Below are 28,000 nucleotides of genomic sequence, written 5' to 3'. Positions count from 1 at the left end.
ATATGTCCCATCATTGGGCATGGAGTTCAAATAATGAGAGCAATTATAGGCTGCTTCATGTTCATGCAGATGCATGTAGCCCGTTTAAAATTCTGTGGGTCCTTGCTTCTCCTACTGTCAATGCAATAGATGCATTGCACTCCACCTTCTTTCTGTAAGCCACAAAATGTGTCGCCGTCATAACATACGTGATAGTCAAGTGCCGTGTGACCAGCCGCCGATGGCCAAATTTCGCATCGGTTTGGATCTTCTGAAATCTATGTTCGCTCATTATATACAAATTTCAGTTTGAATGAAAATTGCTTCTGCGGACTGACGCTTTCGCACTGCGTAGAGGTCACTCTTTTTCCAGTACTGAATGCGTGAATAAAAACAAGAATGTTCAACTTTACTTGTGTTAAGTTTTAGTTGACTGAGAAATCGGCCAGCTTTAGTTGATCCACTTCACAACACTCGAACAAAATTAACGATTGATGGTGCCAGGAAGTTATTGTCTTTATAGCCTCCGTGGTTGCTCAGTGGCTGTGGTGTTTGGCTGCTGAGCATGAGGTCGCGGGATCGAATACCGGCCATGGCGGCCGCATTTACATGGGGGCGAAATGCGAATGCACCCGTATACTTAGATTTAGGTGCACGTTAAAGAACCCCAGGTGGCCAAAATTTCCGGAGTCCTCCACTACGGCGTGCCTCATAATCGGAAAGTGGTTTTGGAATGTAAAACCCCATAAAAAAGTTATCGTCTTTATACTGTCCCCCACTATATCTGTGGACTAGTTGAACTGCAGTCCTAAACTTAAGCACAAGTTAGGAATTTCAAAGCGACTAGTTTCATGAAATGACGAAATGTAATATATTTGCTGTGAATATCGGTAGTTAACGACGGTTTGCTATACAAATATTTTCAATTATAACTGCTTGACATTGGTTTGTACGAGCGCTGCCCCAGTGCTTTACAAAAATGAATAGAAGCTTCCAAGGTAAACGCGGCAGAAAGAAAGTGCTTCGTAAACACGCCACACTTCAGCGGGTTCTGTTCCGCGATCTGGCCAATGTCGCCACGCAGCCAGCGGGCCTGCAAGATTGCACGAACGCAGCCCTTTTGCATGCGAAAAGGGAAGGTAGGGCTTCGCGGCAAGCCTCGTCCTCCTGGCCGCGCACCCTGTCCCTCTACCCTCTGACCTCATCAGTGACGTCATGGAGGCATTGTTTTGTTTGTGAACTATTTCCAGTTGGATATCCGGCAAACGCCTCCGGCAAGCGCAGTGCATTCGCTGTAGTGGAAGTGGCGATGCCGCCGCGTATCGGCATGGGACCGAGTGTCCTAAGGGTGGTATAGGAAGTTTCCGCTACTGGCTGTACGCTGAGGTTGAAAGTCATGCAAAACATATTTTATAGCTTTAAAAGTAAGGTTATTAGCCATGACAAAAGCCGCCACCATTAAGGGTGCAAGCAATCTCGAGAGCATGTGATTGTATTGCAAGTTATTTTTGTTTTTGAACCAAGTACTTCGCGTACACAGTTGACTTCAATATACGTCGCCCTTGAGCAGTCTTGAAATAACGTGAAACGCTTCCTCCGCCTTGGTTTGTGCAGCGAGGTGGCTGGCCCCCTGTAAGAAAGAAATGCGAACACCTTAAGGTGGCCCTCTTCCCGGCATGCTTATGTGACGTCCCCGCTTTCTCAGCATTGTGGGTCGACGGCAATAACACAGAAAGCCTTCCACTAACTCACGCACTTCGAACACCCGACAGTGATGATATAGCGCTATAAGTTTCTGTCTTACGTGTTCTACGCTAGCGTTCAGAGCAGATACTCACATTTTGGTGGCGGCTCGGTCCATGAAATAGGCCTAAACCAGAGAGATTTCTCAACGCCGCCAATCTTAGAACTGGTATGGCAGGCATTTATATACGTTGGCCCATGCAGGTCAAGCTGTTAAAGCTACTACTCCAATTTTTCCATAAGACGTACTTATTATACGTTTTCATTTAAATGACCATATAGGTCGCAGTTCAAGCTGTTTGACATTTTGAAAAGAAGTCCGTGGGGCAAGAGGGTTAGTACAAGTCATCAAAAATATCGCCATCGCGAGGCGAATGAACCTGCCTGAGATACATGGCTACTTGCTTTTGATGACTTCCATACGTACGATAGCGGCGCAATATTGTCTCAAATTTCTAGACTTATAAAGGGACATCAAATGCCTTGCCAAGGAATGAAACTGTACAGTAAATTGGCGTCGTAATAAAGTCGTTTAATACGAAATGTCACTTTGTTCGACGTTTATCGGAACCTGAATCGCAGTGCATGCCTTTTTGAGCGAATTACGCGAGGTTCAGTGACGCCAGACCCCGCTTACCCTAAAGTGCGAAGCGAAACTCCGCGCAGGACCACAGAGACGGCACACGCCTTGCCGCTTTGCGAGTCTTCAGATGAACCCGCCGTGGTTGCTTAGTGGCTACGGTGTCGGGCTGCTAAGGACGAAGTCGCGGAATCAAATCCCGGCTACAGCGGCCGTATTTTTGTGGAGGCGAAATGTGAAAACACCCGTGTACTTAGATTTAGAAAACCCAGGGTGGTTGAAAACTGTTCCGGAGTCACCCACTACGGCGTGCCTCATTATTGGATCGTGCTTTCGGCACATCAAACCGAATAATTTAATTAATACTTTAATTAAACTTATTCTGAACATAAACCTGGGCAGAAACCTGCAGGCTTACGAAAAGGGTTCTACTCAAATTGAGGACGACGCAACGAGCTATGGAAAGAAGAATGATGGGTGTAACGTTAAGGGATAATAAAAGAGCAGATTGGGTGAGGGAACAAACGCGAGTTAGTGACATCTTAGTTGAAATCAAGAAAAAGAAATGGGCATGGACAGGACATGTAATGAGGAGGGGAGATAACCGATGGTCATTGAGTGTTACGGACTAGATTCCAAGGTAAGGGAAACGTAGCAGGGGGCGGCAGAAAGTTAGGTGGGCGGATGAGATTAAGAAGTTTGCAGGGACGACATGGCCACAATGAGTACATGACCGGGGTTGTTGCAGAAGTATGGGAGAGGCCTTTGCCCTGCAGTGGGCGTAACTAGGCTGATGATAATGATGATGATGATTCTGAACATCACCTGAGGAGGTAAAGAGCGCTGCGAAGGTCAATGCACAATGTGGCCGCAGCGTCTTAGATCTGCGTGTACGACGTCACTGCCCATGCCCCTGCTATCGGGCGTAGATGTGTTTCTGTATACATTGTATGAGATCGCGAAATGTTGGAACGCAAGTCCCCACCCTTACCATAGACTTTTTTATATCGTCTCGGCTTTAAACAACATACCGCTTGTAACGAAGTAGATTTCATGTCCCGACGACTCCGTTGTAACGAGCGTTTACTGTTGAAAAAAAAAATGTGAGCGGCTGCAGGTCCCCACTTTAGTTACGGATAACGGTCATCGTTAAACTGCTGATAAACATCTGTAGCACTTGCATTCGTGGCACCGGCCCCCGCCCGGGCTACGAGTAACGGGAATTTATCCCTGGTCACCAAGCTCTGACTGCTGTCATTTTTTTTTTCAGTGTTTCAGTGGGGGCAGGGTGATACTTGCTGGTCGTAGTAGTGAAGCACTTTGCTTAACAATGTTAATGTGATGCACTGATCCCTTATGAACTCACCTTGAACGGTATAGCTAATAAAGCGTGGGCGCGCAATTGAGCTTACCTTGATAGTCACGAAGGTGACGTTTTCTTTGTAGGTCTGGTAGTACCCTGCTACCTGGTCGCCAAGTTTCCAAGGCTTGTATTCGGAAATAACCTGAAGATGAGGGTTCGAGAAGGTAGTGCTTCAAAACAGGAAACTGTTATATATTGCTCAGCTGCAAAATGTTTTAGATGTAAGTCAAGAGAAGAAGAAAGAGTTTTCGCTACAGTGCATACCTACACTTACCAGGAGATGCCGCATTTTCTTTCAAAAACGAACACTGCAGGTTTATGTTCCGAAATATCAACTATTTAGGGTGCGTTGGTGCCTTTAATCGGAGCAGTCGAGCGCTTTTCAACTATAGATACGTCTATGAAGGCCGTAAAGATAGAAAAGTCACGTAAAAGCCTGCTCCAACCTACAGTAAAATAAGATAAATATGTCACACGCACTTAAACTCTAAACTCGTGCCCCATAAACAAGTGAAACACGCTCAATCTTCACCGTAAATTCAGACAAATATGTCAAGTGCCATTAAAACAGTACTGACGTTTGTTAAAAAAAATGTCGCATAAACGACACTGACACTAAAATTCGAGTCCCATAAATACACAAAATCCAGCACAAAAGAAAGAAAACACAGAGTAATGCTATCCTGTATACACTTGTTTCCTAGCGGATGTTCCGCACGCCTGATAGATGCGGCCTGTAACTACAAGCGAGGGAAACCACGCATTGCCAGCGCAAGCTCGCCCGTGTTTCTGTGAGAGTCATCTCATAGTTCGCAGTGGTTGCTAAAGTCGACGAACACGTGACCCTCCACGGTGAGAAAGCATTCGAGGGCATCCCTTAGTAATACCGTTGAAGCTCCGTTCATAAATGAGCATTAGTATTTTACACGAAGGGAATTGAGGTTCTGTCCGGTATCTCGCTGTAAAGTTCGCCCTGTCTCTTTCGTCCATCGAGTTAACATCTGAGAATGCTCTGAAGGCATGAAGTACCTTGCACTTAAGGATCGCTATTAGCAATAGTTTTTTCTTTTGAATGTTCATATAAGTTAGGCAATGAGGACGAACCCGTTTACCATTCGCCGTAGGAAAGTTATTTGAAACAAGATATTCTTATTCCTCTCACGAATATCACGAAGCACATGCGTATTGCTCAAATATAGAACAGGACAGTTGTAGAAAAAAATTATTCCGGTTCAGGGGATCGATACCCGCATCATCGCCTTTCCGTCGCAGTTGCTCTGCTGCTCAGAATAAATTAGTATTGTTGTCCTCTACGATCTCAAAATTGCGTCTAAAAAAATTCACGCATAAAGAGAAACGAGTAAGCAGTTCTCACCTCGTAACCAAGGCTATCGACGAAAATTTGGTTGCCGACAACATTGCAAGTCAAGTCCGTGTCTCCGCTGTAGAACAACGACTTCAGTTGTCTCGAGTCTACAAGCTCTTTGACGACGTCTCGCAGTGTGATGTACTGTGTGGCGTAAAGTAGACGGTCGCTTCAGGGAGAAAAAAAAAGGCACAACGCTCAGAAAAGCAAAACATGCATTCTCCAAGTCAAACTTTTTTCATATTGTATCGCAACGTAACATCAAGGCTAAGCAAGTTTCGTTAATATGCGAGGCATAGGATTGTGAAACAAAAAAATTATAAGCAGATGCAAAGCGCATGCCAGGCTCTATGTGAGGCGAGGCTTTTGTGAAGCGATGAATTAAATACTGCTATTTAACTGTTCATCTTCTGTTTTACCTTTTACGGCATTGCGTTGCCTCTGGAATTGGCTGATTTTGCTAGGCGAGAAACCCACCAGGAAGATGCGCCAAGCACCATGAAAGAAGAGATAAAAAGCTTCGCTCACATAAAGGAATGGAATTAGACGTCTGAAATTTATATATATATATATATATATATATATATATATATATATATATATATATATATATATATATATATATATATATATATATATATATATATACACCAAGGATTGTTCCGCAAGGGCCATGAACTACTGCAGCAGGTGCAAGCCGGTTTTGTCCTTACTCTTGACGTGCTAGAGATATCGCGCAGCTATGCCCATCGTCATCAAAGCTTATTAAGCGCAGATGTACCCCGCGAGAGCGGTCAGCCTTTCGCTACACACCGTCCCACCTGCCTGACGTCATCGGACCGACAGGCGATCACGTAGTCTTCGACCATCATGCTCATTAACCAGCCAACCTAATCTATACACGCATTTCCAATGCGACCACTGCGGTCACCGTCACTAGCGACGACGATGACAACCACCCGGCTGGCGTATCAACCCCACGCAAAGCAGTGCTGAAGTCGCTGGTGGTCTTCGGGGGCACGCCACCGCATCGCAACTCGTCATGCAGACGCCATTTTTTCATCTGCTGCAGGCAATCTTGGTATGGGGCCCCGCCACTTCACGCTCCAACGCCGAAAGCTCAGGCTTTTTTGGGCCACACGACATCAACGAAATCGCTTGGCTGCCAGCTGGCGGCGACTACATCGACGACCACATCGACCTGCATCCGCTGCTCCCAGCGGTGGACGAGTCTGTCATCTGGCAACCTGGCACAAGCGCGGGAATCTGGCACCTACATAAGCCGCTGTACCACTGGAGTCATTTGGGGCACGCCACCGCATCGCAACTCGTCATGCAGACGCCATTTTTTCATCTGCTGCAGGCAATCTTGGTATGGGGCCCCGCCACTTGACGCTCCAACGCCGAAAGCTCAGGCTTTTTTGGGCCACACGACATCAACGAAATCGCTTGGCTGCCAGCTGGCGGCGACTACATCGACGACCACATCGACTTGCATCCGCTGCTCCCAGCGGTGGACGAGTCTGTCATCTGGCAACCTGGCACAAGCGCGGGAATCTGGCACCTACATAAGCCGCTGTACCACTGGAGTCATTTGGGGCACGCCACCGCATCGCAACTCGTCATGCAGACGCCATTTTTTCATCTGCTGCAGGTTAGTTATCTTCCCTATGCCACGTACTGTCGCTCTTGCAACCCATTTTTGCTAGCGGTGTCGTGCCCCAAAGACGCCATCGAGTGTTGCCAAAGGATGCTGTGTATCGCTTGCTTCTACTGGCTCAACGCCCACTTTATTTCTCTTCTCCTTGTTTTATCTGGTGATGTCGAACTAAACCCAGGCCCTAACGGAAACGATGCTCCGCCGTCTTTGGAAACAATTTACCAAGCCATATCTCGTATTGAATCCACTCAGAGCACCGTACTTGCCGAGCTTGCCTTGATCCGGTCCGCACAAACGAACATTGAAGACTCGGTGCATCGTCTTTCAGCGCGCGTCGAAATACTCGAAAACACTATCGAAACACACCCAGAAAAAGCAGCTGCGTCCGTAACAAACACCGACTTGGCCCAGCTTGCTTCAGACGTTAAAGCACTGACAAACAAGTGCGACGACGCTGAAAACCGCTTGCGACGCACAAACATATTGTTCCTCGGACTTCCGGACGAACTCGGCGAAAGCTGGGACCAGTCTGAGGCCCACATTACTTCCTTCTGTTCCGAACACTTAGGTATTTCAATTGGCAGCCAAGATATCGAACGTGCACACCGCCTAGGTCGTTTCCAGTTAGGTAAAAACCGCCCAATAATAGTTAAGCTTGCACACTTCAAAGATAAATCAAGAATTCTCGTTGCAGGACAGAAACTTAAAGAAACCCCATTCTCAGTTCGTGAGGATTACTCGGCTAAAGTTCGGCTAGCCCGGAAAAAGCTTTTTTCTTATGGCCAACAAACTAACGCTTCATTTAAGATCCGCTTTGATAAGTTGGTTATCGGCAGAAAACTTTTCACTTACAACGCCGAAACAGATGCCGTTGTAGAACTTCATTCATAGCGGTCAACGCGGGTGCCGTGCGACACTTCCCTGCCGCAGGTCCAGCTGTCAGAATGCCTGCGCACAGCTAAAACTAACAAAATTTCTGTCCTACTGACAAATATAAGAAGCTACCTGCCAAAAAAAGAAACAGTTGAGGCCGTCCTCGAAGACCATAGAACTGACATCGCTTTATTTACTGAATCTTGGCTAACACCTGATATTAACGATTCAGAATTGCTCCACAGCAACCGGTCCTTTCATATCTACAGGCGAGATCGAGTAGATCGCCGGGGAGGCGGCATTCTTGCTCTTGTGAATTCAACTTATTCATCCACTTTACTCGAGATAAGCAGCCACAGCGAAATAATGTGTCTGAAAATTTGCCTTCCCTCTTGTACCAATATACTAATTGTATGTTATCGAGCACCTGACACGGATCATTCTTTTATTACGGACCTTCACTCTGTAGTTCAAGACTTGCAATCCCGATTTCCGCATGCCAATCTAATACTCTGCGGTGATTTTAACTACCCGGACATCGACTGGGAGGCTCTTACTGCGTCATCTCGCCAATCTAAAGATTTCCTTGAAATGGTCCTCACTTCAAACCTTTCCCAAGCAGTAAACAAGCCAACACGAGGCTCAAATATTCTTGACCTCTTTCTTGTTTCCAGTCCTGAGCTAATCCAGTCCTTTTCATGTTGCAGTGGGCTGAGTGACCACAATCTCTTGTTCTTTAACCTGATGATTGAAATCTCCCCCCGTCAACCGTCCATCAAATACATCCGTGATTACAGTAAGGCTGACTTCGCGAGCATAAACTCCGACCTCGAACACTTTTTCACCACCTTTCAAGCGTCCATGGCTACCAGATCCGTGAACGAAAATTGGTGTCTTTTTAAGCACAAAATCTTATCGCTCATAGACGCCTACGTCCCACTCATCTGCATTCGCGGGGATTCCACTAAGCCATGGTATTCTAACTCGCTGCGTAAGCTATCACGAAAAAAGAAGCGCCTCTTCCGTAATGCCAATAACTCTGAATCACCTGTAAAATGGGAAAAATACTTCGGCATCCTTCGCGAATACACTAGATTATTGCGGTCATCCAAAAGAAAATTCTACAGTCACGATCTTCTAGAAATATTGCGTGTTAACCCCAAGAAATTTTGGAATTTGCTACAGCCCAACAAAAACAGCTCCTATAACATATTGCTACGGCACAATATGCGCGATCACGAAAGGCCAGCAGTGTGAAGACGACGACGACGATGACAAGCTAGCGCGGGCTGTTGCCTCTTGGCCAAGCGCAGCGTATTTTCCTTGTAAATATATTTGTACATAGCTTTTCGTCTGCGTCTTCCTACGTAACATATCTGGTGGAGGTGGACGTTCCCTGTACCTCGTCACGGAGCTTCGCAGTGGACGGTACGTCGAGCCTTCCTTCATGGCTCCCGGCGACGACAACCCGACTCCGCCGGCTCCGACACCTGCTGCCACTTCGACGACCTACATCACTCTCCCCGCTCCCCGTGATCCTGGCGTATTCTCGGGCCAAGATGGCGAAGACGTCGATGACTGGATCAGCCTGTATGAACACGTCAGCCGCAATAACCGGTGGGACCCTACTATTATGCTCGCCAACGTAGTCTTTTACCTCGGTGGCACACCTCGAGTTTGGTATCGCACGCACGAAGATGAGCTCACCAGTTGGGATTCACTTAAGACACAGCTTCGAGACTTGTTCGGCAACCCCTACGGTCAACAACTTGCCGCGCAGAAGGCGCTTTCCGGCCGTGTGCAGACGTCAACAGAGCCCTATGTCACGTACATTCAGGACGTCTTGGCTCTGTGCCGCAAAGTTGACACCCACATGACTGAGTCAGACAAGGTTTCCCACATCCTCAAAGGCATTGCCGATGACGCCTTCAACTTGCTCGTTTGCAACAACGTAGCGACGGTGGATGCTGTTATAAGAGAGTGCCGCCGCCTGGAACTCGCCAAAAGCCGACGTATTGACCAGCAGTTTGCCCGTCTGCCCAACACCCCAGCGACATCTTCCTGTGCCGACGCTCCTCGTCCCAACAACACTGCCGATGTTACCAGGATCGTCCGGCGTGAGATCGAGGCCGCCTATCCGGCTGCCTTCGACTCCAGTCCCACCAACACATCTGCAGTCACGGTCTCACTGATCCAGGCAGTTGTCCGCCAGGAGTTTGAAAACATGGGTCTTCACACCATCTGCTCGGCCCATCGCCCTAATACCCGCCCGGCTTCTTCGATTTCGCCCCGTCCCGCATCTTCTTACCCACCACGTTTCCGCAACCCATCTGAATGGCGCACTGCTGACGACAAGCCTATTTGTTTCCACTGCCATCGAATCGGGCACATTTCTCGGCACTGTCGTAGTCGCTGGAGTTCCCCGAGCCGGCCTACTTATACTGCCTACTCTCGCCCCTCAGGTGGCCCTTCTCGTCCCTATGCCGCACGCTCCGATAATGCCGCCACTGATTCTCCTGCAATGAACCGCCCCTATTCTCGTTCGCCTTCGCCCCAACGACGACAATCTCGATCTCCCCAGCCCCGTCGCGCCTATTCGCCGACTCCCTTCGGACGCCGCTCCCAGCCGGAAAACTAGACGATGCAGCGCCTCGAGGTGACGCTGCATTGCTCCCTACGCCGCCAAATCCTCTACTGACTTTGCCCACTCATCTGAACCTTCTTGACGTGCAAGTCGACGGTGTTTCTGTGTCTGCTCTCATAGACACTGGGGCGCATTTGTCCGTAATGAGCGCTGACCTTCGTAACCGGCTCAAGAAAATTATCACGCCCGCCACGACGCCTGTTGTCCGTGTCGCCGATGGCGGAACAGCCCCCGTAATTGGTATGTGTACCGCCCGCGTCTCCTTCGCCGATCGCTCAACAATCGTGCTATTCACAGTCATCGCCCACTGTCCCCACGACATCATCCTCGGCTTAGACTTCCTTTCCGCACATTCTGCTCTCATCGATTGTTCCGCCAGTACTCTCCGCCTTGACCTGCCTGTTCTGGATCCTGCTGAACCACACCCCAGTCGCCTCAGTTCCGCCGACTTCGTTCGCTTGCCACCTTCGGCACTGACCTACGTTGACCTAGTGTCATCCCCACCAGTCCCCGACGGTCACTACATCGCGGCTCCTATGCAAGACGTCCTCCTTACACATGGGATCACAGTACCCCATACAGTTTTATCTATTACGGCGAATTGCGTCTGCCTGCCAGTGGTCAACTTTGGCTTGACGACGCAAGTGCTGCCACGTGGGATGTCTTTGGCCCAGCTTTGTTCATTCGAGGATCACTCAGTAGCATCCATTGCAGTAGACGACACTTCATCCGATACTCCTCTACCATCGCAGTCGGCAAATTGTACCATCGCTGACTTACGGAAAATGATTGCCCCCGACTTGCCCTCCGACCACGCTCGTGAACTCTACCGCGTTCTGTTTTCCTACCACGATATTTTTGACTTTAACGATCGTCCTTTAGCCCAAACTACAGCTGTCAAACATCGCATTAATACCGGCGATGCCCCTCCTATTCATCGCCGCCCGTATCGAGTGTCACCAGCTGAGCGTCAAGTTATTCACGCAGAAGTTCGCAAAATGCTTGCCAAGAACATTATTGAACCATCATATAGTCCATGGGCGTCACCTGTAGTACTGGTCAAAAAGAAGGATGGCTCATGGCGCTTTTGCGTGGATTATCGGCACCTTAACAGGGTTACCAAAAAGGACGTGTATCCCCTACCTCGGATTGATGACGCCCTTGACTGCCTCCACGGTGCTCGCTATTTCTCTTCTATTGACCTTCGCTCCGGCTACTGGCAGATTGCCGTGGACGATCTCGACCGCGAGAAGACTGCTTTTGTCACACCCGACGGTCTTTATCAATTCAAAGTGATGCCGTTCGGTCTATGTAACGCCCCTGCCACTTTTGAACGCATGATGGACTCCCTTCTTCACGGTTTCAAGTGGTCCACGTGCCTGTGCTACTTGGACGACGTTATCGTATTCTCCCCAACGTTCGCTACGCACCTCGAGCGCCTCTCAGCAGTCCTGGACGTTTTTCGGCGAGCCGGTCTGCAACTCAACGCATCGAAGTGCCAATTCGGCCGTCGCCAGATTACCGTCCTTGGACATCTCGTTGACGCGAACGGAGTGCAACCGGACCCAGGCAAGATCCATGCTGTTACGCACTTCCCTGTTCCGAAGTGTGTCAAGGATGTGCGCAGCTTCATCGGCCTTTGTTCGTACTTCCGCCGTTTCGTGAGAAATTTCGCCGCCATAGCACGACCACTAACCGACCTTTTGAAAAAAGACGCTCCTTTCCAGTGGGGCGATAACGAGGCCTCTGCATTCTCTCATCTAATCGACATTCTCACAACGCCTCCCGTTTTGGCCCATTTCGATCCTTCTGCGCCTACCGAAGTCCGTACTGATGCCAGCGGTCACGGAATTGGAGCAGTACTGGCACAACGCCAGCGTGGCCACGACCGTGTTATCGCTTACGCCAGCAGGCTCCTCTCACCCGCGGAGCGCAACTATTCCATCACTGAGCGTGAGTGTCTGGCCCTAGTTTGGGCGGTTGCGAAATTCCGCCCATACTTGTATGGCCGATCCTTTTCCGTTGTCACAGACCATCACGCGCTTTGCTGGTTATGCTCACTGAAAGATCCTACAGGAAGACTTGGTCGCTGGGCCTTACGCCTCCAAGAATATTCGTATACTGTCACCTATAAATCTGGCCGACTACACAAGGACGCTGACTGCCTGTCTCGCTACCCGGTCGACGAGCCTGACGACGCCGACAGTAGTAGCGCCAACGGCATTTTCTCTGTCTCTGCCTTCGGTAACATCGCCGATGAGCAGTACCGAGACCTATCGCTGCGAGCACTTATCGAGCGTCTGCGCTCTACACCTACCGACGCATCCGTTCGCCGATATGTCCTCCATGGTGGCATTCTGTATCGAAGGAACTTCCTCCCTGACGGCTCTGACCTTCTTCTTGTCGTGCCAAAACAGCTACGACAGACTGTGCTCTTTGAGATGCATGACGCACCCACTTCAGGACATCTTGGGGTAACCCGCACGTACGACCGCGTCCGCCGCCGCTTCTATTGGCCTGGTCTCGCTCGCTCCGTTCGACGCTATGTTGCTGCCTGTGATCCCTGCCAGCGTCGGAAGACACCTCAGGTGCTACCTGCCGGTCATCTCCAGCCGATCACCGTCCCTGTGGAACCGTTCTTTCGTGTTGGATTAGACCTGCTCGGTCCCTTTCCCACGTCATCTTCTGGGAACAAATGGGTAGCCGTCGCGACTGATTACGCCACCCGATACGCTATCACTCGGGCTCTCCCTACCAGCTGCGCCACTGACGTCGCGGACTTTCTCTTGCGTGACATTATCTTGCTTCATGGCGCCCCGCGACAGCTGCTTACTGACCGTGGTCGAAACTTTCTCTCGAAAGTTATCGCTGACATTGTGCGTTCCTGCTCCATTCAACACAAACTGACTACTTCATACCATCCTCAAACCAATGGCCTGACAGAGCGGTTAAACCGTACTCTTACCGATATGCTGGCCAAGTACGTTTCCAAGGACCACCACGACTGGGACATTGCCCTTCCTTACGTAACATTTGCGTACAATTCTTCCCGGCACGACACCGCCGGATTTTCTCCCTTTTATCTACTGTACGGTCGCGAACCTACCTTGCCCCTAGACACGGCACTTCCTCCTGCTGCGGTCTCAACAAGCGAGTATGCGCGCGACGCCATCGCCCTCGCCGACCATGCACGCCAGCTTGCCCGTGCTCGACTGACGGCCTCACAGACCACTCAGCAGTGTCAGTACAACGCCCGCCATCGTGACGTACAGTTTTCACCTGGTGCGCTCGTGCTCCTGTGGTCGCCCTCTCGTCACGTCGGACTTTCAGAGAAGCTCCTTTCGCGATACACAGGGCCCTACCGCGTGCTGCGCCAGGTGACGCCTGTGACTTACGAAATTGCTCCTGTGGCCTCAACCTCGTCCTCTCCTGTGGCATCTAGTGATGTCGTACACGTCAGTAGGCTCAAGGCCTACTACACTGCTTCCGAGTCCGATCTTTAGTCGCTCCGGGACGGCGCTTTTGCAGCCGGGGGTAGTGCTACGGCACAATATGCGCGATCACGAAAGGCCAGCAGTGTGAAGACGACGACGACGATGACAAGCTAGCGCGGGCTGTTGCCTCTTGGCCAAGCGCAGCGTATTTTCCTTGTAAATATATTTGTACATAGCTTTTCGTCTGCGTCTTCCTACGTAACAATATCTTTAAAAAGACAAGACGGCACAGACGTTCCCCTTTGCGAGCGATCAGACGCGATGAATTCCTACTTCACCTCAGTTTTCACCCACGAGCCAGCGGATAAGAGCATTATTTTACCGAGCCTAAATTTTATTCCAATGCCACCCGTAACCATCACATCTGAGGGAATTTCAAAGCTCATTGATAACCTCAAGCCGTCCACTTCACCCGGACCTGATAACATTCCTGCTAAAATACTTAAAGGCACGAAACATTTCACAAGCCAAATCCTGCAACTCATCTTTACCCAGTCCCTCAATACCAGTAAAATTCCGGATGACTGGAAATCAAGCAAGGTTGTGCCAATTTTTAAGAGCGGCGACCGTGCTGACCCCTCTAATTATCGTCCCATTTCACTAACATGCATTTCATGTAAGCTCTTCGAACATATACTCTACTCCCATATTGCTAATCACCTCGATCACAATTCTTTCTTCTTTCCCAAGCAGCATGGTTTCAGGGCAGGCTTCTCGTGCGAAACCCAACTTTTCGAATTTACAACCGATCTTCACCTTAATTTAGATTCTTCATTCCAAACAGACGTCATCTACTTAGATTTTTCAAAAGCATTTGACCGCGTTCCTCACCAACGTCTATTGTGTAAACTTGCATGCTTATCACTCGACCCTCTTGTCTTATCCTGGATTCGCTGTTTTTTAACTAACCGCTCACAGTTCACAGTCATCGCCAGCCATGCGTCTAAAACTACTGACGTTATCTCTGGTGTTCCCCAGGGTTCCGTCCTTGCTCAGCTTCTCTTCCTAATTTTCATCAACGACCTGCCATCTGGGATTTCGTCATCTGTCCGTCTTTTTGCGGACGATTGTGTCATATACCGCCGCATCTCCTACAATACCGACCAGGAATCCTTACAAGACGACCTAAACAAAATCCAGAAATGGTGTTCTGACTGGCTTACGCAGCTTAATATTTCAAAATGTAAATGCATGCACATTTCACGTAAACGTTCCACTACCCTTTTCCCGTACTCGCTGAACTCCACGGCGCTATCAGTAACAAACTCATACAGGTACCTAGGAGTCGAAATAACTAACAAGCTAACTTGGGTGGACCATATCACGAAACTCTGTGCTAACACTTCCAGAACACTTGGTTTCATCCGAAGATCTCTGGCTATGTCCCCTCCATCCATCAGGCAACTAGCATACGAAACATACGTCCGCTCTAAAATGGAGTATGCCTCACCCATATGGAACCCTCACCAGGTTTACTTGATTCAGTCGCTCGAAGCCATTCAGAACCGGGCAGCCCGCTTCATAACTTCCCAGTACTCACCTTGGGACAGCGTTACTGACATGAAATTGACTCTCGGACTCGAACCCCTAGCACTCCGCCGGAAACTGGCAATGCTCTGTCTTTTTCATAAATTATACTTTAACTTTCCTGCACTGCGCGAGAACTTACTACATGCTCCGATACGCTCATCTCACCGTTTGTTTAACTCCCTTAGTATACAGCGTTTGCATGGTTCTTCCAACGCCTTTAACAAATCCTTCCTCCCCATCGCCATAAAAGAATGGAACAATCTTCCCGAAGCCATGGTTTTAGAGTCAAATCCCTCCAAATTTAGACAGTTAATATCAGACCATTTCAACCCAAAATAGCCACTTTTCCTCACGTTACGTCTCCCAGCAATCCGTCTTGCTTGTGTCATTGCCTATTTTTCCTTTTCTTCTTTTTTGCCACTTACGTTTAGCATGTTTCACATTTACGTGTACACTTTTCTTTCAATTTATTGCTATTCAGTTTGAGATATTTTCATTGTTTTGTTTATACCTGATGTTTTCTACAATTTATTATTTATTTTTCTGTTGCCTTTGTTTGCATTCTTTTTTTGAGCTAATGTATGGCACTTTCACATCGCTGTTTCCCCCCCCCTTATGTAATGTCCCCGAAGGGACCCTTAAGGGAATAATAAATGATGATGATGATGATGATGATGATGATGAAAACTGACTAGTCCAGCGCATTTGTGACCTTGTGACTCCTCCCCCCCCCCCCCCCCCCCCGCCTTTACTCAATCAGGCTGAAGTGGCATCCATAAAATAATGCTTTACTGGCTCCCACTTTAAAGCGCACGTGCTGTGTTCGAGACCTTTGTGGTGCCCGAAGGTTCAGATGTTGTTGCTGGTGTTGAGGCTGTGTCGCGTTTCACTGTATAGGGACCTCTTTCTCCATAGCCTTTGTCTATGTTCGTGGGGGCCGTTTGTCGCCCAAGTCCACTTCGCATTTACTGTCGAAATTCGCCGTTTTGTCTTGCCGGCTGAACACAGCTTCTCTTAGACCGAGTCCCACAGTGTGCAAGACATGCGTAGTTTCTAAATAATTATTTTTACTCCTTTTCGTTATTACAACTTATTCCTGATAGCGCCTTCCTTCTGTGCATACCGGCCTCGCTTTGCACTATGTGGAAAGCTTTAAGCCGCTATGACAATGCACGGAACATAGATGGGTCCAACAGGAACCGCGAGGCACAAATGTTAGGCTCGACGTTGAAGTATAATTCGACGTAAAGTTTTAGAAGGCAACACGAATGGGAGAACTCACCTGCACGGTGTCCAGAGCATCGGCGAATCTGTGTTATGCAAAGCTTTCCGCACCTGAGGTTGATTGAGATAGGTGGCCACGTCGTCGAAAATAACACATGGTGGGTTTGAGTTGAGGTTTGCCTGACGAGGAAAGATGATAGACAATACTTTATTTGTAGCTTTCTTTGGTGGCTTTATTTTAGCAAGGATGAACGGTCCCTTCACAGGGAAAGAAACCCAGCCCCGATCGGCAGAGAGCTACGCGAAGCAGTGGCATTCAAGATGACATCAAGTTGCGCATGATTCTCGTAACTTCTAGAAAATTGGACATCTTCTTAAGATACCTTCGTCCTGCAGTGCACATAAGAAGCCTCCGTGAGGACTGCCGATGTGGCAATGATCACACTTCCATGCACTGCGAATAAAGTCTAGTGGTCGTTGTCACGCGGTTACCAACTTTGTACCAAACAGATTATATTCTGTGCACTGAAAGATGCTGTCACTCTATGATGAACGTCCGTCAAACATCCCATTTATCTGCACTAAACTAAACAGGTTATGTGCTCTTCTAATTGTACATACCTTTTGAAGGGATCTCGTAACGTGTAGTATGATACAGTGAGAAACAACTTGACTGAATTCTGTAGCTAGTCACGTTGCAGCTTGTTGTTCGAGTACCTGCAGTGTTTCGATGTCCTATGAGTCAAATTGAGCTGCGGCGCTGCAATATAGGCGCATTTCTTATGGCTAACGAACAGTCATGTCCTGACATATTTAACTGCGGGGCAGCCAGGTAACCGTGGTGGCTCGTATATGTCACGACCGTTGTTCCATATGCTTTATGTAACTGATTATTGAAAGCAGAGCATCCCTGACACCTTCTTTTACAAGGCACTGCTCACAGCGACGGACGTGACAGTTGACCTAGTAATCACTACACAAATGCTAAAAAGTACGGATGCGCGAATATTCTGAATTTTGAGTAAGAATGGAATGGTGTTACTATTAGACTCGTGAGAAATACAAAAATTCACGCATTGAAGTTGTCAAATGTTTGTTTCTCATGAATTATAACCACTGACTACGTCATTAAAGTCCACAAGATACTGATACAAATGGTAGCCTTTCTGAAGGATTCTTCTGCTGCAAGAAAGCCCCGATTGCGAAGCAGATGCACCAGCAACTCAGCGAAGGCATGGATCAAGCAGAAGCCTTTGTAAGGCCACACCGTCTTTAGCTTCTGCTTCATTTCTGTTGTAAACAGAAGAAATAAATCTAAATCCGAATCCAAAATAACTTTTGCCCAATAATTTCAATTATTCGAGCATGACATTAGCTCACGTTTCGGCAGGTTGCGAATTTGTCGTCTGCAAACGAACAGCAGCGCACATTGGTCTGCTCCGATTCGCCGTCGACTAACGCTCTCAGGTTTCGGTTATTGATTCAGAACAGCGTCACTCACCGTTTCATTCACGTTGAGGCTTCGCAGCATGAGCTGCCGAGCCCTGTGATGCGGCGTAATCATCCTCAAGTCTCGCTTTTCGCGTTCGACGCTCAACCCGCTGTCAAGGTTAGGATGAAACCCGACGCACGTGTCATAAAGGTCGTAACTGTTGAGGCCCCTCTCTAAGATCAAGTGTGCTGCGACCTCCACCTGAGCAAGAGAGGAAGTTTACATAGTGAGCGGGACCAGCCTGATTTCCGTTAAGCAGTGAAGTCATTTAATTCCCTGTGCTTGCTTCATTCATCCTGGCATGCAATACTTTGAAATTTCTACATACGTCATGATAAATTAGGTATGTGTTCCTCAAAGAAGCAAGAAGCAATTAGAATTACTAAATGTACACAGCAGAAGATTGCATTAGAAATTTTGAATGTTTGGTTGCTTTTGCTGAGCGTACAAGTGAGGGGTCTCGGCCTGAATACATCGGGCATTATGTACAATTTTGAATGTTTACAGTGCATTATAATAAAGGTTCATGAATTTGCAGGAAATTTGTATTACACAGAAAATTCTGTGGGGTAGAACGAAGAATGTCAACCCAGCACTTGAACACATGCTGCCGAAGGCAGCAACCAAGACTTTAATCTTATAACTACTTTCTCAAAACTGTCTCACTCATTTTAGTAAATATCGCCGCACGGTTCCATTCAGGAGTGCTTCCGGATTATGCGACATTTCAAACATCGTCAGTTTGACGAACTTAAATTTGTAGACGCAGCACCTGAATATAATATTCTTGGTGCCTGGGCTTCATTTTCTCGATATAGGAGGACTATAAGTGGCGCTATTTATGAAACATACTTACAAGAAGGAAGCTTTTGATGGCACCATCTCCACGCGCTGATACGTGCGCCCAAAATGGTCATAACACCGGCACAACTGCATCCACGCATGCGCAACTGCGGACTTTCGACGCCGAGCTCTACGCTGTAGAACACTACGTCTATTAAAAAAAATAAAGAATCTATACACGTACTGCAGTGGCGCAATCCACAGATATGAAAGGCGGCTCGACGAAGCTGCACGTTTCTTCAGAGGCGCTGCCATTGCAGCACGAAGACATCAGCTGGCTCCACAACCTGTTACGCAGCGACACAGGTTACAAAAAAACGTCCCTTAAAAATGCGCATACTTTCGTATATCATCTCAGGTAAAATGTAGCTGCATAAGTGAGGCACTAATTTGACATTTCCAATATTCTACATGTGTACAGTCGGGACCATAGACTAATGCCGCCTGAGCGTCTCGCGCTACACGGCTGCTTTTAACATTTCTCCGCGACGCTGGTCTCAAAGAGATGCGTTAATTCTGTGCGTGCCTGTTAGAGGTGTATTAAGTGTCGCAGGCGTTGTCCTTTTGATCAAAATCATCCTTTTGATCATTTTGTTCAGTTACGATAGCATGCTAGGCATGCTCCAAGGCAACCCTCTTCAATTTACAATAAACGAACTCTCTGTCTCTCTATTTCGTGAGAACTACGAAGGGAAACATGCAATTTATTTCTAAGCAAACCGTAGTGTGGGGTTTCGAGCCCGACATGTTCCTCTGTAAGGGGTAGCTTTCCCGTCGAACATGTAGCCGCCTCACTGAACACATTAGGCCACTAAGGCCTCTTGAAAGCAACCTGCTGTCATATTTTTCGAGGGGGTTACAACCTGCTTAAGAAAACCATTAAGAGCGCTAATCGTATCTGACATTGCGTTACTGAAAACATATCCTTGGGCCGTACTATGTAAGCATGCTTCTAATTTTCCATTCATCTCCGCCCCACCCCCCCGTCATTGTCTGCCACGACGCCAGGTATTCGATAAAATCTGTATCAACCACTTACTGCGGGGGTTGATAAGTGAATAGAACCTAGAGAGAAAAAATTCTGGCTTAAAACGAGCCCTGTATTCTATCTTCATTCGTGGAGCTCATTTGAGCAGGTTCTACGAACGCGACAATCTCCATTCGTAGAAGCTCCCGTGTACGAAAACGCCTGGTTGGTTGAAAGTACTTCTTACGAAAACCAGTGGAATCCAGTGGACACCAGCTTCTCCTGCTAGCAATCGGAGGAGCCACGTGATCGAGATGTTCTGTCGCGTGTCGGTAGTGCTCCCATTTCGAAGACGAGAGTGCCTCCTCGTGCTGTTACGTGAAGCGCCGTGCTTTCGATGAAACAGCCGAATCATTTCCATGCACTCTATTTTTTACTAGCCGAATGTACACCGGAACCACGCGAGTGCACTAGAGTGCTCGAATGTACCAGTCAAATATATCCCTGTAAGAGAGTTGAGAAAGTCGACAAGTATTTGGGATATTGAAAAGAAGGCGCAAGAAAGACCACCGCAATCGAAAGCGGATAGACGCAGAAGAACTGACAGAGACCATTCATGCACGACACACACGCGCACACAAAAGAAAGGAAACAGGCATATGAGGTTTCCCAATGTTTACGAAAATAACTACGGCGCCTGGGTATATTGGTCGCATTTACTATGCACTCTGAGAAAGTTGTCAGAGTGAGAAATGAGGGTTCCCAAACGTTGGGGGGACTACTCACTGTGTGTCCAGGATGCCGTGGTACTGCCCGAATAGGATGAGAGAGTTCCCATTAGAGCGAAAGTCGAGCGCCCCGTTTCCGATAGCGTATCCCTGAAAAAAAGATGCAAATGAGCATCTCGATCCTATATGGTACATGTGCAGTGTGCGGCCACTTCGCAATAAATTAATGGGTCATAATGAACGTTGGATGTGACGAACAGCGCAGAGGAACCGATATGAGGGAGGACCCGTTGTTCATTTCTTCTTTTTAAATTCGCATACCAATTCCAACATTTAAAAAATCACCTTCAAAGTACACTTTCGGAGAACTCAATGTATTGTCTTGCCGCTTTATATTTTTTTTTTTTTGTTCACAACAATTCAGCAGCTTTTGCAAACTGATGAAACCCTCAGTGGTAGCGTCGATTTCTCTTTTATCACACCTTGTTTCAGCCTTGTGGATCAGAAATCACAAGGTGCAAAATACCGGAAGTAAAAAGGCTGAGGTAAGGTAACGTTGTCGAGCAATTTGTTTGCCGGGAAGTGACGCACGATCTACGCCGCGTGGGGTGGAAGCACGTATCACTTCCGTCTAGAAATGGGATGAGAGATTGGAGCATTTTCTTTTTCTTTTTTTGTCTAAGTGCGGTCGCACCGCTGCTTGGGCGGCGCGAACGCACTATGCAGACTATGCAGCTGGCAGGCTATGTGACCTTGTGGCAGGTATTTAAAACAAGCCCTTTCATATAAGCAAAGTTTAGCCCGGGAAAGGATAACATGACGCGCGCACGCTTTTCTGCGATGTCCGCCATTGCGAAACGGACGCAAACGGGGAGAAAGGCCTGAAAGAGAGCACTGCATGCAGCAGACGAAATTTCACACGCGCACGCGGTACGTGGTCAGTCGGTGGGGCCGATAGTGGATAACGGATTATGCGCTGACGCGTGCCGCTTCCTTAAATGTGACGTGTGTTTCATAAATATAATTCGCTGTTCTCCACTTTCAAGTAAAACCAATCAGATCAGTTTATAGCACTCGTACCTTGAGGATAGCAGTAAATGTACGCTGTCCGCAGGTAATTACTAGGAATACCTCTGCAGCAATGTTACGATAGGCAGCACCTACAACGACCACTCCCAACATCGCAAAACACATATAACCTATCCTGTAACAAGAACCGGTGCTTGCATGTCTGAGGAGTGTATCAGATAGAAATTGTATACAGAGGGTTTCCAAAGTGGAAATAAATAAAGGGAGTTTTTTTTTTCTTTCTGTCGACAGTATGAAAGAGTGGAGGAGGAAATGCCTTCAGCTTGATTCCCTTGGGATCTTTGAGCAGGCGGGATGCCAACATGGCGACGTAGGTGGCAGCGCTTCCCTTGCCAGAAAGGTAGAAATCGTTCGCCTTCAAGCTGCCGAACTTATTGAAGAAATATTCCAGGGCCCTTTGTATGTCGTCAACAGTGGAGTCATCGTTGCTTGTGTAGTTGCCCGCGAGGTCGTAGGAGAAGCCGACAGATGCGGGCGCCTCCAAATACAGCACATTGGCAAGCTGCGAAGAATGCAAGTTTTGGTTACACTCCAGGGGGCATGTGACTTTCAACATATACAAAGTTACAGCACTAAGCGACCGGCACATATCTATCCTTTCGCTGCTCGCCGGCATTTTGTGAGTTGTACTGAAGCTCATGCTGCATGACAAGTCAAGTGCAAAATTTTACGCGTCCTGCTAAATACCTGATTAATATTAATGTGAATTTGGTTCACTGGTAACTTCATGGGGGTGATTTTCTTGCAAATGCTGCACATTCCCCCTAGATTGCTTCAGAGGTTACCTAATCAGACGATTCCTTATATTTAAAGACTGTAGATGGGTGATTAGAGCTCGTTATTTAAGTTAGTATGTGCTTACGCCGAAGCGGGAACAACTGAAACTTAGGAACCATCATTGTTTTTTGTTTTTTTCGCAGAGCAAGATCCCAATTTACGGAGAGATGGAACTAACTGTGGTCTTTTCCTTTTGATTTTGAGTCCGAATTACGGTGTCGATAAAATAATATTGTGAGGTGACATATTTCACATCAATTTTCTCATATAAAGATTTGTTTCACATTTTTTTTCTTTTTTACATTCAGAAAACCTCCATATTTTTTTCTCCGGCCATCCTTCGTTTCTTCCTTTCGAAGCGCAATCATTAAGAAAATGACGAGGAGCTTTCGTAAATTTTCGAGTGACGTTGTGGGTGCGCGGAATACTTTCACCCCTTGCTCTATGTTACACATTTGTGAATGCATAAGGCTCATCGGCCCATTTAGCATAACTTTATATTTTCTTTGTGTGCTCTGTTTTTTGTTGCACTAGTTGTAGCTGAAGTAAAACTTATGAATATCTTTCCCCTTTGAGCTTCGCCTCTCCCTTATGACCCCATTCTAAAATAGCAACAATGATTCTGAAGAAACGAACGCCTGCATGAACCATTACGAAATTAGGCCACGGGGCGCCGCTGCTAACTTGCCTCACCTTGTTCCAGCTGTACGCGTTCGCGACGAGACTTTTTCCTCCGTCGGCGACACGAAACGGGCCGTGTTCTTTGAACATGCTGACCATGGCGCTGCATCCCGGGCCGGCGTCCAGCCACAGCAGGAGCGGGTCCTTCTCGGGCGTCCCTTGGCTCGCCACGAACCTTAAGAATGTGAGTGAGGCTTTGTCGCGGGTTACCTTTTCATTGCACTGACGAAGCGCTGCGCCAGTTTTCGAAGGTGTACACATTGAAAGAAGCGCTCGCGAGTATAACGGCGCCAGAGAGCGCGAGCGCTCGAAAGCGCGTACTTGCGCCGATTCTCGCATAAAATGCAGGTGCTCACAGACGAGAGTTTTGTGGAGTCTGACGTCTTGGATGCCGTGGTTGGTGGTGAAATTGTGTCGCGTTCATTGACGAAGTCATCTCTGCGCATCTCTTCTCGATCTGCATCGTTTTGCCTTGCCGGTTTGACAGGAGCTTACACCGATTCCCGCGGTGCGTTTGAACTGCGTGATTTTTTTTTCAGTGGGGTTGATCTTTTCGAAAGAATACGTGGTCTACGACAGACGAGGAAGTGGAAAGCATACGTTTAATTTTTACCATCTGGAATTCCTTTTTTTTTTCTTTTTTACCTCTGCCAACCCTTCTCTCGCAGTGCATGGGCACCGAATTCTACCGCCAGGAAACAGCCTTGATTGGAGTTAGGTGCCTTGAGCTTAGAACAATGCCATATTCAGGCGAATATCTTTAGGCCAAACGAACTTAGGGTTCTGTTGTACTTTTTGTGACAAGTGTATCGAAAGGCTTGATTTAATTTGGTGCTTTTGCTTATGTGCCAGTGGCTCGTATAATATTTGTTGTTTGCGCAAGGAGTATTGTCTTTGTTGCGAGAGAGCTAGTTCAGATAAATTGTGCAATAACGTATCCTTCTAGGCATTCTACGCAATTTCGCGGCGTTGTACGGAAACATTCGTTCTTAAACGGATTCCTTTTCACGCTGTTTCCACGTTTGAATGTTCCAAACAATTTGAAATGGTTAAACATGCCCTTTCGTGCACTGCCTTTTCAAGCATCGATAAGTAAATGTTTTGCCTAAGGTTTTTTTAAATTTTCACGATTACGCTTGTCAAGTTTTCGCCACGCCCAGACACGCTTGTTCGTTTTGTTTTTATCAGCTCTTACCAGTAGAACATTTTTCTCGTTGCTCCCGCATTTAAAAATCCCGAGTATTGCTTGAAGTTAGGTTGCTCAGCCAGACCCGGAAGGAAAAGAATTTCGTCTTCAGGCGGGCCTTGCGAGTACACCACTAAGGCTGTTGCCAAGGCAGCGCAAGCCAGCGCCCAGAGTCCCATTGCTACAAAAAAAAAAAAAGGGGGGGGGGGGGGGGGGCATGGCAAAAAGAAAAACATAAAACCAATACGTTAATATAACTACCTTCCTATTCACGCTCAACCGCGACCAAAGACTATGGTAAACTATGAACCCCAACCACAAATTATATATAATGCATGTTTAAGAAGTGATGCCGAATCGTACGACTCTGCGAAGCTGGATACTCTGCGCTGTGCTTTTCCACGATTCATGTTATTGAAACAAAAAATAAAAATAAAAGCGGAGATTAAGACATTGCAAGCGCTTGCAAAACATTGTTTGTTCGGTGCACGGAGTATACTTACAGACGACTGATGATATATACCATGCTTCGAAAAAGCAAGATTTATTTATTGTCGGTCCTGTCTCGGTGTATCCAAGTTCCCCCTCCTGTGGCACTTAAACACTTCTTATTTCCAAGGCTTCGTGTAACAGCCATCTGCATTACAGAGAATGCCCGAGACAGAAATGCTGTAGCGGAAAATAACTGACATGTTACAAAGCCATCCACGCTAATTAACAAATTTATATGGTTGTTGTGGCCCACATGGTGTTGCTTTTCGTGAACTTTCGCTAGCGTCCGCACGTGTTACAGCAGCACGCTGCGATTCAGTAAGTCTCCCAGTACCGTATCCGCCTGAAGCCAACGATGTTTTCCTCCTTGAGGTTACGTTTGTTTGTCGCATCTTTTAGGCGTTGTTTTACGCTCCACGTAAAGTGCTTTGAAAGTGACGGTGCGATTATTTCACCTTTGCCGTTATTCGCTAAAAAAGTCTTAAACATCATAACTTTTCCATATTCTATGAACTTTGGCATTTGTAGGTAGGATTGATATTTCGGCAAGAAAAGAATGACTACAATTGTTTACCTTTTTTGCCTCTGAAATGCACAATCATGCTCTGTGCAATCGGCGTCAAGAACTCAGAAACCGTAGGACCTCAGAAAACAGCCGAATATTTCCGCAGCCTTCGTACCTAGCAATTTCAGACGTTGCCACCGCAGCCATCTGTCGAACTTCACCGTAATGTATCAGCGTAACTCAATGGACGTCATATTTCAAATTGATATTTCAGAAGAATTCCTGGATTGCAGCCCCCATGCAGTCAGCAACGTCGAGAGGGTACGGCCTTCTACTGACATGCGTACTTGCGACACTTATTCCTCACTTCCCTGCTGTGTGGCAGCAGTGTGTCAATCGTGGCGAAAACAGTGTTATATTGGAGCAACGTTGCTACGACAAATTGCCGTAAATAGTCGAATGCATGGGCAATGTCCAAAATTCCTGGACGCGAGCAAGCTGGTATTCGTATTTGCAGCATCCGTCATATGCACCACTCTTTATGTTAATTTTTTTAGATGGCGTTGTTCGCCTTTCTAAGCGTATTTAAGGAAGAGAGAGATGGACGTGCGCGTCAAAACGCAGTGTCTAAGTAGCTAATTAAGAAAATAGTCATTTACTTTTTATTATTATTGACTCACTGCGCATATAGCAGTTGCAAAATTTAAGCAGCGGAGTAGTGAAGTCATCTGGTTTGCTTAGCACAAATAGTAAGTCTAGCACTACTCTCGAGATACGGAGCCTTAAATTCTGCCTTGAACTTCGTAACACTTACTACATGCAGTCTCTGTCCTTTGTTATATTACAGTACACTCTATATAGTTGCAGATAGACAGTTAACTACGCCAGAGCAGGTGTGCGTCCAAATCTGCGACGTCACAGAGAGCTGGTGCGGGAACTTAAACACAGCGTCGCCACTTGTCTTTGCTTTTTGCCTCTTTTGTACCTTCTCGAGCTTCTACTCAATGTTATGAGTGTTTTTTTTTTTTTCATTGTAGAATTCTAATTGACAGCGTAAAGTCAAGCATAACTTTCTCTTCAGCGTCCTTTTAAATACTTATACGAGAGGCACTACTTGTAGTGCAAAATTTTCACCATGTTTCCAGAAAAAATGCACAAATTCAGAGTGACTCTGAAAGAACGTTCAGACGAAGAAAACAGGCACTTACTCAACTCCTGGTTTCCCGCGATGCGCTGCAACTGTGCCGAGGCCGGCGCTCCTCCACCGATGTTTCGATTACAAAATGCGTGCGCCTTATCGGCAATGACAGAAACACTCGCGAGTTTCTTTTGTTCCGCCGCTGTAATCTCGATCGCATTACACATAATCTTCTACCACAGGATGCCGTCTGTGGGCGAAGAAGATAATGTGCGTTCACCGTATCAGCAGCATTCAGAAGGGAGCCTGAATACAAATTGTATTCGTTTACGGATTGAAACTACCGGATATGCAGTATATATATATATATATATATATATATATATATATATATATATATATATATGTTTATACCCGTGCGTGCTTGTTCTTTTACTGCACAAAATAATTAAAATTGCCTGTGACAGAGAGCACAAATCTAATACTTAAACTGGATTTCTCGAAGAGGCGTACACATTTGCAGAATTGAATGACGTAATTGAATAACACATATTATTTTGTAAGTATTTTCTGAACTAGTTCGATTGAGGCGGATGGCATTTTCCGAATTGTAACTGGGGTGTATGCGAGGCATATTCACTTGGAAAAAAATCCTGAAGATGGCATCGATTCCGAGCTATGCGAACTTCAAACGTGTAGTAAACATGCGCTGTTGTTTATACAACTGTTATCAAAATGCGCTTCTGTGATAACCATAACTGGGCAAGTTTGGAAAGGATGACACATGCATGTAGCAAGAAAGTAACTGGAACGCCGATGTATTTCATCGCACACTTTCGAAATGAATATCTAAAACTGCAACGTGCCATACTGTGAATTCATTCCAAGTTAATATGCCTTGCGAACTCATTGAATACAATTCACAATTGCAATATGTGGCCCATATTATTTTGTTAAAACTGAATTATTAAAATTCTGGTGTTTGATTATTCATGTAGTTTTCTTGGTGAAGTAATGTCCGCCTCTTCGAGTAATCCAGCTAAAGGACTATAACCGTACTATCTGCCACAGGCAATTTTTTTCATTCTACATATTCTAACACAAGTGCACCTGACTATTTGACAACGTTACCTGGCGATGAAGGGGAAGCTACAGGGCTTCAACTGCTGCACATACTTTACAGCGGAACGTAACCCGGCACAATTTGACAACGCCCTCCGTTTTGATACCTTAGAGCAGGTGATGAATCAGCATAGCTTGCTACTTGCATCGGTTTGCCGCCGAAACGGGGGTAGGGTGAAGCGAAAAAAATTACTCTCAAATGTACCACTGTGTGCCGTAATTTACGTGTTAATTTAATACTCCGATAAGTGCCGTATTAAGTAAAATTTTTGTTTTCTGCACTCAACCGTACCAAACACAAGTGAAATAGTGGGGCAATATTCAGGAGTGCTGTCATGCGTACGCCTTCCTCCGTAGCTTTCGTTTTCTTGCCACAGAACGTTGGTGTTGACACGAGTGCAACCACTTCAGACGATGCGTATTAATTCATCATGTCCTGGATCTGTTTCAACGGACGTCGCTCCCAACGTCGCAACATATAATGCCACTTATTGTACGTATGGTCTTCAGTGCCGTCTTTATTG

The 28,000-nt window shown here is 46.9% G+C and overlaps 1 protein-coding gene across 1 annotated transcript; it reads right to left on the bottom strand.

The window, feature by feature from the left end:
- Window positions 1-1,453: 1,453 nt before the first annotated feature.
- Window positions 1,454-26,501, bottom strand: LOC126517435 (lysosomal protective protein-like). Its single transcript, XM_050167157.2, has 11 exons — window positions 26,425-26,501; window positions 24,229-24,400; window positions 23,046-23,208; window positions 21,832-22,077; window positions 20,545-20,636; window positions 18,976-19,078; window positions 17,958-18,149; window positions 16,515-16,636; window positions 5,041-5,200; window positions 3,715-3,807; window positions 1,454-1,609 (listed from the first exon to the last, which is right to left on the bottom strand). The coding sequence occupies exons 2-11, from the start codon at window positions 24,396-24,398 to the stop codon at window positions 1,526-1,528; spliced, it is 1,425 nt and encodes a 474-aa protein (XP_050023114.2). The 5' UTR covers window positions 24,399-24,400; window positions 26,425-26,501; the 3' UTR covers window positions 1,454-1,525.
- Window positions 26,502-28,000: the final 1,499 nt, after the last annotated feature.

Source organism: Dermacentor andersoni, unplaced genomic scaffold (assembly GCF_023375885.2).
Source record: "Dermacentor andersoni unplaced genomic scaffold, qqDerAnde1_hic_scaffold ctg00000041.1, whole genome shotgun sequence".
Classification (NCBI taxonomy): Eukaryota; Metazoa; Arthropoda; class Arachnida; order Ixodida; family Ixodidae; genus Dermacentor; species Dermacentor andersoni.
This window is presented reverse-complemented; position numbering and strand designations above follow the sequence as displayed.